Source organism: Bison bison, unplaced genomic scaffold (genome assembly GCF_000754665.1).
Source record: "Bison bison bison isolate TAMUID 2011002044 unplaced genomic scaffold, Bison_UMD1.0 scf7180017864227, whole genome shotgun sequence".
Lineage (NCBI taxonomy): Eukaryota > Metazoa > Chordata > Mammalia > Artiodactyla > Bovidae > Bison > Bison bison.
Window position 1 is genome coordinate 1,314,496 of NW_011494799.1, and position 11,107 is coordinate 1,325,602.

At 42.4% G+C, this 11,107-nt stretch overlaps 1 protein-coding gene across 9 annotated transcripts in view; it reads left to right on the forward strand.

Annotated features, from left to right (window-relative positions):
• The window catches only part of LOC104992877, an 82,001-nt gene that overhangs the window by 47,804 nt on the left and 23,090 nt on the right, over positions 1 to 11,107 (forward strand). For 4 of the 9 annotated variants that reach the window (XR_825760.1, XR_825761.1, XM_010845881.1 and 1 more), the window contains one exon: positions 1,100 to 2,339. Coding sequence is in view for 7 of the 9 variants with exons in the window: in XM_010845881.1 (XP_010844183.1) it covers positions 1,100 to 1,209 (110 nt within the window). In the remaining 2 variants the exon portion in view is untranslated. Of the gene's footprint in view, positions 1 to 1,099; positions 2,340 to 2,972; positions 3,354 to 6,567; positions 10,907 to 11,107 lie in introns of those variants that run through there. The other 5 variants (XM_010845882.1, XM_010845883.1, XM_010845880.1 and 2 more) reach the window with 3 other exon arrangements.

An 11,107-nucleotide genomic window follows, 5' to 3' on the forward strand; every position in this document is an offset into this window, starting at 1 on the left:
TTCCTGACAGAATTGCTCTTATGCTCCTTTCCTGGACACTCAGGTTTCCAAAGACAGCATCCCAAGAGAACAAGGCAAAGGCTGGAACGTCCTTTTCTGTCCTAGCCCAGGCACATCCATCACGGGTCCACCAGTCACTCAGGTCAGCTCAGATTCAAGGCGAGAGCACATAGACCCGTTCTCTGGATTTGAAGAGCGTTAGAAAGCTTGTGGACACCTCTTAAAATTGCCGATCTCTCATCATAGCATTCCAGTCTCCAGGAGCTTCCTGTCTAGTTGGGGTTGTAAAAAATTCAAGGAAGTAATTAGTGAAAAGGAATGAAATATCTATTCTCCAGGTGAGCAGGATGATAGGGAAATAAGCACCAAGTGATAGACAAGATGAACACTTGCCTACAGAAAGGCCACCAGCAGAGTGTGATTGAGGAGAATTGAAAGATAAATAAGACCGCAGTGGGTGACATTCCTAACTCTGAACTGGGGGTGCTTGCCAGCTTTATTTCAGCCCAAATGTCCTCGGTGTTGCATTCTCCGGTTTCTTTGCTGTTCTTCTCCTGCTCCACCGTGGTTCCACTACTGTCCCAGTCTTCTGTGTACTGTACCTTCTGTGGGCCTAACAATCTTTCCATCCCTTCATCTCCCCCGGCAGCACTTCAGCTTTGCTTTCTGTGCGTGGAAAAGCCTTGCTTCTTGTTCTGCTTCCTCGCTACCTGCAACCACACCGCCATTTTTCAGACCAAAGCAATGAACCTGCTTTTCCTTGTCCATTCTCCACCTGATTGTTTGAAATATGTATTTTCATTTTGGTTTCCCCTTTTATGGACACTGTCTCTTGCCTTCTGCAGTGATGTCTTACATTCCATGTAGCTCACGCCTTTCTTCTCTGCTCTGGCTTGTCTATCCTAGGAGCCGTTAGCTCAGCGTGTAGTTATGGAGCAATGGCCTGGGTGCAGTTAATGTTTACCATCTCCAACAATACAAGTTTTTTGTTTTTTTTTTCTTTTAGAGATTTTTTTTTTTTTAATTTGGACCATTTTTAAAAGTCTTTTGAATTTGTTACAATATTGCTTGTTTCATGTTTTGTTTTTTTGGCTGCAAGGCACGTGGAATCTTAGCTCCCCAGCCATGGATCGAACCTGCTTCCCATGCATTGGAAGACACAGGCTTAATCACTGGACCACCAGGGAAGTCCCATCAATACAACTTTGACATCTTCAAGGTGAGGTCTTGCTCTACATGCAACAACTTTCAGGTGGGGTCTGCTGTTCAGCTATAATTTATATCTGCTGTAGAAAACTTAGAATGCATAGAGAAGCAAACATAAGCAGAAAAATGTGTATTTAAACTCTGTTAATACCTTGATGTGGGTCTTTCCCATCTTTTTGCCACATATTTTTGGTTTTTAGTTACAAACAATAGAATTATTTCTTAGATGGACAGTGCTTTCCTCTTGGCCATTTACTGTTTTGTGGATCAGTTGTTAGAGAACTCTAGCTCCAGACCCCAGCTAAGTGGACGAGGGGGAATCTCAGGCCCCAGCTGGGTTACACTGAGGTGGGATTACAGAAGAAGGTGGTTTGCAAGAGACAAGTAAACGAGACAGAGGGTGAGAAGCAGAGGAACAAATGGAAGGATGCTAGAGGTACTCCTTGTATCTGGCACTGACCTGCAGTGATTTTTGTGAGATAGTCTTTCTTCTCACTTCAAATCCTTCTTCAGTGATGGAGCAGTGTCTGATAGATTCTGATATTTTCCTCTAACATTGCCAGAGCAAGATGAACTTTTTCTGTAACCTGCTTTTTCCACCTTATAGCAGTCTTGTCTGTATCATCCTATATTCTCCTAGATTATAATTTTGGTGACTTCACAGTGACCACAGTGGATGTCAGTTATTTACAGGAGAAGGGGAAGATCCTGCTTAAGCTCTGGTATTAAATAAGTACTGAGTTCAAATGCCTGTGCTATGTGATTCAGACCAATTATTTAAACACTCAGAGTCCTCATCTGTGTCTCAGAGTCCTCATCTGTAAGATGGATAGAACATTATGGTTAAGTGATAAAAGGAACCCAACATTCCAAGTACACAGCTTGCCACATAAATAAGAGTTCAGTAGATTTCACCTGTTGTTAATAATAGTCATTCATAACAGTAAATTATTAATAATAGTTTATTAATTAATAAATACTAACAATAGTAAATCCTCTATTACTGCTCTCATGTAACAATTCCTATATTTTTTCAACATTGTAAACAAAGCTGCAATGGACATACTTACAGCCAAGCATTTATGAATGATAATTCCCTAAGTGGCTCAGACGGTAAATGAATCTACCTGCATTGCAAGTGACCTGGGTTCAGTCCTGGGTTGGGAAGATGCCCTGAAGAAGGGAATGACAACCCACTCCAGTATTCTCGCCTGGAGAATCCCATGGACAGAGGAGCCTGGCAGGCTACAGTCCACGGGGTCACAGAGAGTTGGATGTAATGAAATGATTAGCACTTCTACTTTTCATCCCTTGAAGTAAGGACCTCATCAGATTAAAGACTGTGGGCATTCAAAAAGTTAAAAAAAATATACTGTCATCGCTTTTGCTGGATCTTCTAAGTTGTCCACATCTCAGTCTTCACTATTTTCTTTTTCTTGTCCACAGTTTCAGAGACAGCTTGTCTCTGATCCAGCATTTGCTCTCTGGTCACCTTCCAACAAAATTAAGACAGTGTCATGTCTGACACTTGAGTTGGGGTTCTGGCAGGAAGATTTAGCTCATTCATTGAGTTATTCACTTGCATGCCAGGTACAGATTAAGTTTATATGTAGGCTGTGTAGACTAGGTTTATCTTTTTAGGGCTGATTCCAGTGTTGCTAATCATGGAGTAGACTTTGAAACTTTGTAGGAAGAGTCCCAGACAGTTCTAAGGAAGTCAGATACTGACCAAGGCTTATGATATCTATAAAATCTTTTCTCTTTAGAAAGAGGGACATTTGGAATGGGAACTCCTTGATTCTTTACCTGCCTGGAACGACCTCCCACCTGCAGACCCTACCCTGTCTTTCAGACTCAGGAAACATCAGTGTAAACTTCTCTGAGATGCTTTTTTGAGCCACTCGCTACAGGCATTGGATAGACAAAGCACGCCCAACATACTCCTTGTCCTTCTTGGAGAAGTAGGTGTGCTAACAATTATAGGCAAAGAACGGAGGGGTGCACCTGTAAGGAAATCCCTAAGTCTGGTGACTCAAGAGCCAAGGTCTGCATACAGTTAGCCATTTGGTCCCCAGAGGGTTTTGTCTGGCCTAAAGTTATAGCATTAATAAACTTTTGGCGTGTGTGCTAAGTTGCTTCAATCCTGTCTGACTCTTTGTGACCCTATGGTCTATAGCCCTCCAGGCTCCTCTGTTCATGGGATTCTCCAGGCAGGATACTGGAGTGGGTTGCCATTTCCTCCTCCAGGGGATCTTCCTGACCCAGGGATTAAACCCTCATCTCTTCAGTCTCCTGCATTAGCAGGTGGCTTCTTTACCACTAGTGCCACCTGGGAAGCAAAAATCCTTTTAGGTGTCAACAATTAACGACCGGAGATTTCAGGTGAGAATGTAGATTTCTTTCTTCCTTTGAAGCAATGGAAGTTTTGGCAATACTGAATGCTCATTTTCTCATGGCAGCAGTGAGGAGTGGCTGACCCTTTAGCCAGGGCAGGGGTTCTCCTTTTCGCCACAGTCCTCACCGCTCCCTACTGATCACCTTGTCCTGCTTCACTTAGCTATGCTATCTGTGTGCACCCTGAGTTTGCAACCATTGGCCTCATAAAGGGAACACTATTTTTTTTTTTTCATAGTATGTCAGGGAAGACAGAGAGATCTCTTAGACAGCAGACCAGCAGGGTCAGCAAGCATTGCCTGTGTAGGAAGGTGGAAGGTGAGGCATCCATGTCAGGCAGGGTAACCTGTGGAAATGTGCAGGGGCTGGAGCCCAAAGGCCTCTTTGGATGATGATAAGCAGACAAGGATGGGAGGAGAGTCGTGTATTTGAGGGAGGGGATTGAGAGAAAGAATTAGAGAAGCAGGCAAACACCAGCTTCTCTCTGAGCAGTCTGGCACGCCAAAATAAGCACATTAGATTTTTGTCTTTTAAAAACCTGGATCTGATGATTTATAGTAGAAGAGCTAAAAGAGTTTCTACCAACAGAGTCCTGACTTTCAAGCACATTCTGTGCAGACTTCATCAATTCCTGACACCAAACCCATGAGATCTGCACTTTGGTTATCCTCATCCTACAGATGAAAAAAATACAGGTTTGAAAGAAGTTGGATAAGTGAATTCCTCAAGGTCACAACCAGAAAATGACAAGGCAAGATGTGGACCCAGGCCAAACTAGAGAGCTTGCAACTTAACCAGCTTCCTTTATAGAACCAAGGCTTCAGAACCCCTACCCCAGCAGGAAGACTGATGCTGAAGCTGAAGCTCCAAGACTTTGGCCACCTGATGCGAAGAGTCCATTCATTGGAAAAGACCCTGATGCTGGGAAAGGATTGAGGGAAGGAGGAGAAGGGGGTGGCAGAGGGTGAGAAATGGTGAAATGGCATCATCGATTCAATGGACATGAGTTTGAGCAAACTCCGGGAGATAGTGAAGGACAGGGAAGCCTGGCGTGCTGCAGTCCATGGGGTCTCAAAGAGTCAGACATGACTGAGCAACTGAACACCAACAAGCCCAGCAGCAAAATGAGGGTTATATTGGGAGTGGGTTGGGGGAAGCTGAGGGCAGAACTGCTAGGAGACCAGTGCAGTGGCAAGCCAGAGAGCTGGAGGCCTTCATCAGGGCAACACTGGTGCATGCAGAGGAGCCAACGGGAGGCCTAGAGCAGGACGAGTTAGAGGGCTCCTTCTTCATGGGACCGGCCAGCCCGAGGAGTTTTCTCGGCCTCCTCTTAAGTCCTCAGAGTACTGTTTGTCCCTTTCCCAGGGCCTGCTTTGGCCATGTCCCCATAACAGCTGTATGCATCTTATCACATCTTGTATATTTTAAGTTCTTAAAGGGCAGGAGGAATTATGCCTTATTAGCCTTAGTAATTTTTTTTTTTGCATTGTGGGGCACAGGGCTTTCATAAATTCCAAAATTATCTCTTTCAGATCATTTCTCCTTATGTATGCAATTTAGAAGTTCATGGCGAGTTAAACACTTTTTCTTTAAAAATGTGAAAATAGTTTCTTTCCACGATCTGCTTTAAAATGCACGAGGAAAAGGAAAGATTGGGAAGTTGTTTAAAAGCAGCAAACCCTTTAAGAGTCAATGTCACATTTATTGCTATAAAATATTTTTCTCTCTCTGTTAGACATCTGGTTCCCATTATATACAGTATTGGGTACTTGAGTTCACCAGCCATTTTGCATACCAAGCAGCGTGTCTGCGAAATCCCAGCTGACATCCGTTAGTACGTATGTGCAGCGTGCACTCTTGCTTTCCATTTGCAGACGACCCTTCTATCACCAACTTCATTCTTACCTATATGCTTTTGAGGTTATTTCATTCATACTTAACTCCAGGACCAAACTGCCTATGTCTGAGAAGTGAAGAACTTCAAAAGCACAGAATCTTTGCTTTATATTATCATATGGTCCAACTATCTCTAATCTGGCTCTAAAGTCAATGAAACAGCTAAATCTTAAGTCTATATTTCCTAATAACATTGACCCAGAAATGAGGAACAATATGGAATGTTTGCTAATGAGTCATGAATTTCATGATAATTGCTTCCACATTCAGGAGAGCTCCCTTAAACCATCTAATCTTGACATATCCTGCAACAATCCCATGTGTTGTAAATGATTTTGTTTTATTTCTAAGGTTACTGTTAAGGGCTTATTTTATGGTTCATTTCATTTTCTTAAAGAAAACCACACACATATTCGTACACACACACACACACACACACACCCCACAGGGGATTTTGTCTCAATCTGTACTTTTTGAAATAAAATAATTACAAAACCAAAAGGAGCCCTTGTCATTTGGTTTGGAAATAAAAATAAACACAGTTAGGAAGAAAGTGGAAATATGGTCTATTTTAGAGTTCCAATTCAGATTTCAGAATGAAAGCCAGGGTAGAGCACTGCCCTAGCAAGTGGCCGTCTGTCTTCTCTGGACTTGAGAATCTCTAACCGATTGTATGGACACAGCTAGCATTCAGTCCAGTGATAATGGAGAATTAAATACGACTTTTAAAAACTGCTCACATTATAAAGTGATCTATTAGCATTATATGACTTCAGCACTTAAAGTGACTGATTCTAATTGCACAATTTGGCCCATGGCAAGCATTAAAGAGCTGTAGAATCTTGCGGGTATTTTATCTCTTTGGGGATATTTTAAAGTGAATTTTCTTTGGAATAAAGCTTTGTTCCCGCCACACAAAAGATTGTGTGGAAGAAATTTCTCAGTTCTGATACAACCAGAGATAATGATAGTTTCTTCTTCTTTGATTCGTGAATCGATAAGCCAAATATTAAAAACATTCTTGCACTTTCCCCTCCCTTTCTTTTATTAAGTGAAATTCTGTCTCTACAGTGTGTGGCTGTTACCCTGAAGAAGTAAAGATGGATGCCCTTGTCTAATGAGCTTTTCCAGTCATCAGAGAGGCATTCTCCTTCTGCACCTGGTTATCACACACGGTCCTTCCACCTCTTTTCCAGGCAAGCCTGTGGGTTGCTAAGATGATGTCCCAGTGCCATCCCTAGAGCTGAACTTGATTTAAACAGGTTATCACAAAACCACAGGGACTTCTGAGCAGGTACTCTTCTTAGTTGTACCTATTCACAGGTTTTCAGTTTTCAGAAAAAAAAAAAAGGATGATTATATGGAGGAATGTCATTTATCTTTGAATTTGACTTTATGGTATCTCCAGGGTTTGTCATAATTTTCATCACATGGATTTCTAGGAAGCTTATTAATTGAATGGTATTGGAAATTACAGATTTTTATGCTGGGGAAGTTCTTGTTGACCTTCCATGTTTAAGCAGTTTAAGATAAACTGCAATTTCACCTTAATCTGTGTACACAGGGATTTCTTATTGGTGGTTTTCAGATCTTCCAGTAGTAGAAAAATTGCCTACCATGCTTCAGATTTTTGAAGTCATGACCCGTATTGTTAGCCATGTAACTGACAGTGGGCTCTTGAAAATGTAATTTAAAAACTCCAGGAACACCATGAGAGTGTACACACTAAACATTTGTTTAAAACATCGTTTTCTAACATTGACATTTTTTTCAAAGAATGGTGCTCTGCCGAAGGAAGTTTAAAGGCACTCTGGCTTCCTGTGAGTTTTCCACTAACAGTTCCCTGTAGTCTGTAATTGCTCTCTATCTTCCAAAACCGGGGCTCTGCAGAAGGCAGACTTATTGACCTGACTTAGGATAAAAGGAGGAGAGGAGAGAAGATCATAGCCGTCGGCACTTTGTTTATGAAACTACCATTTCGAGGATATGCTTGAATCAGGCAAAAGTAATGCCTCTTGTTCCTCTCCCAGCATATTTTAAATGCCAACCTGTCAGGACCAAAAGAACAGTGCCCAGAATTGGGGCATTATCTTTCCTGTTTGCTGGTGTAGTGTGTGACAGCATCATTTAAATCATTACATTTTTCTCAGCTGTGCTCAAAATAGATATGAAAAAAGTAAAAAATATGAAAATATATAAAGAGGTAAAGAGCAAAAAAATTAAAATTTGTTTTTGAGTCATTATAATCTATTTTAAAACTGTTTTAAACTCCCAGGAAGTTGTGAAAAGAATTCAGAGACATCCCCTGTTCCCTTCATTCAGCTTTCCCAAAGATAACATCTTGTGTGACCACCATACCTTGTCAACACTGGGGAACTGATTCACTACTATTAACCCAGTTATAGACCTTATTTGGAGTTCAGCAGTTTTTACATGCATTCTCTTTTTGATTGTGTATTAAAATGTAGGAATGCATTAACCGTCAGTGTTAAGCGAGCATCTTTCATCAGTGAATACTGATGGTATGTAGGATTCTAGAGAGAAGGTGGAGCTGTTGGCATTCGTGAAGTGCCTTCATATTAATTCCTTTACCTATGCATTACTTAACAGACAATCCTATATCAAGTGCCAACTGCAGATGCAAACATGGTGACATTGCTCTCAAAGAACTCACAGAGGGAGATTGAAAAAAAAAATCCACAATGACAATGCAGTGTTGTAGAACATAAGACAAATGAAACAAACCAACATTACCAGGCACTTACAAGTGTCCAGCACAGTACCAGGCCTTAGTGATTAAGTGGTGACTGAAGATCCCTGCTTCTTCTGCTCTGTGGATCTTCCTGCTGTGTGGAGGAAACAGGCCATTAAGAAGTTCTGCCAGCAGAGTGCTCTAACGGGGAATCAGAATGGGTAGGTCCTGACCAGTCAGAGGGTGCAGGACAGGGACTCAGGGGGATGTCATGTAGCCCAGTCAGTTCTGAAACTGACCGCTGATGGATCTTGGGACCTGTTCTCACTCCATTTCATTCAGAGCCTATGTGTCATCTTCCAGGTTTGCTGCAGCGTTTGAGTAGCTGTCTTGCTGTCCTGAGAGCAGTCACTGTTTCTTAGAACTGACTCAAAAGTCAATCTTTGGTGTCATACCTGCTGGCCCAGAGCTCCTCTGTCAGCACTGGGGACCCTGCTGCTGGGTTCACACACCAGATAGGTTGCAGAGGGCTCTGTTTTCCAGCAGTAAAGAGGCAGTGGTTTCCTAGAGCTCAGTTGGTACCCAGGCTAGAGAAACAAAACCACTGTGTTTCTTTCTGAACAAATGGAGGTGCCTTGCTCAAACTGACAACATCGTCACCAAAGAGCCCACTACAAATGTGGTCAGGGGCCCCTTCTGCTTAGAGACCCTCAGTTGCTTTGCACTAGATTGAAGGTAGCCTCCAGAATGCTTTCTGGGGTCTACAAGCCGCTACACGGACTACCTACCTATGTCCTCAGCTTCAACACATTATCATTTACTTCCAGTTCTTAGCAGTCCTGTCTCGCTGCCTGTTCAATGGCCCTTTAACTGGCTAAGCTGTGTTGTACTCCTGGGCCTTTGCTCGTTCTGCTTCTAGAAATGTGTCCATTCCTCCCCCCATTCTCTAAACATTCATCTATAACCTCATTCTTCAGGCTTCTGTGTAAGACTTTCTATACGGAAGCACTTTTCTGTATATCAAGATCCCACTATGAGTCCCCACTTTTGTACTTTCCGTGTGTATTACAGAGCATGCAGGCTTGTCTTCCGGTGTGATGATGTCTGTGTCTCCCTCATTAAACTGTGAGTTCCATGAAGGTAGGGATGACGTCTGTTTTTGCCATTGTCTCCTGAGGACTCAGTACGTATTTGTTGGATGAATCACTGAATGGAGGGATAAATGACTAAACGAAATAATGACACATCCCCTCATTTCTCCTACAAGGTTAGGTAATCACACCTGGGATTTGGATATTGTACGTACACATTGTTTGGGGATCCTTTGTTTTGGGCCCATTTCTGGTATCTTTTCTTTCTCCCAATTCAGGCAGGAATAGTTTTTTTCATAGGAAGTCATGGCTAGTGTGATTTTATCTTTGACTTTTACCTACTCCTGTAGGCTTCTGCTTAAGTAGTTTTATTTGATAGAATTGTCATCTCAAGGGCACTTCTACGAGTGGCAAGCCATTGGTCAGGTGCCTGTCTCTTATCAAACTGGTGGCCATTTCTCTCAAAGAACTGCCCAGAACTGCCTTGCTAATCTCAGGGCTCTGAGTCATGAGCATGACATGTTACTGGGGTAGGAAACTTCAACAGATGAGTGCAGCACACCCTTGAAAGAATTTGTATTTTCCGGATTCTGGATGTAAATCCCATCTTCACTGGCTTCACGGTGGAGGAGGCCTTTACTGGGATGGATGAGGCTTGCTTGCTGAGATCAAATCAAGGAGGTATTTGCAACAGGGGTAGAGATAGAAGTCAGCCACTCTTTCTGAAGAGAAGTGATCTTTGAGCTGATTCTGGAATGATGGTCAGGGTTGAGTTAGTTCTATGGGAATGTGTGGCAAGGGATAAGGGTGGGGCAGAGGGCATGTTCAAAGGCCATGGAGAGATGTTTGGTGAAAAGAGTCGACCAAGACTCCGGAAAATTTGGATGTAAACCAATAGCTCTTAAAAAAGAGTGGTCTTTGCTCTGTATCTCAAATTTGAATTATCTAGATAACTGCTTCAGTTTTGTGGCTGACATCTCTCCAGTCTCAGCATATGCTTATAATGAAATATAGATTATTTATCTTAAATTTAGGTAGGGAAGTAACCAGGCAGTGTGAATTCTACTCTTTCCTTTATTGGTGTTTATCAAGGGGTGTGTGTGTGTAACATTCATTTTTCAGTCTTGCCCAAGTATAAAAAAGATCGAAAGGTTTGTTTATGGTAAGAGCTATGAGATTCTGAAGAGCTGCTGCTAACGGCGACTTTGCAGCCAGAAAAGAAACAGTGTGGCCTGCCAGAGGGTGCTCAGATTTTTGGTGTTCAAGGCATGGGGACAAGGACCAACTTTGCCTTTACGGACTGGTAACTTTTAGGCAGATGACTAAACCTCGCTGAATGTACTTATCCCCCCTGTAACCGTGGGGTATTAATGAAATGATTGCCTCATTTATCTCAAAGGATTATTTATATGGTGTAATTTATATGAAAGAACTGCAAAAACTATGAAGCAAGGTAAATATAAGTCATTATTTTTATAGAATAAATGTACTCTTAAAAAATTGTGACAAGTTTCAGCAAGGAAGTGCTATGGAGGAAACTTTCCTAGACTTAATGCCACTTGAAAGTTTCAGTTCAGTTCAGTTCATTTCAGTCGCTCAGTCGTCTCCGACTCTGCGACCCCATGAATCGCAGCACACCAGGCCTCCCTGTCCATCACCAACTCCCGGAGTTTACTCAAACTCATGTCCATCAAGTCGGTGATGCCATCCAGCCATCTCATCCTCTGTCATCCCCTTCTCCTCCTGCCCCCAATTCCTCCCAGCATCAGAGTCTTTTCCAATGAGTCAACTCTTCACATGAGGTGGCCAGAGTATTGGAGTTTCAGCT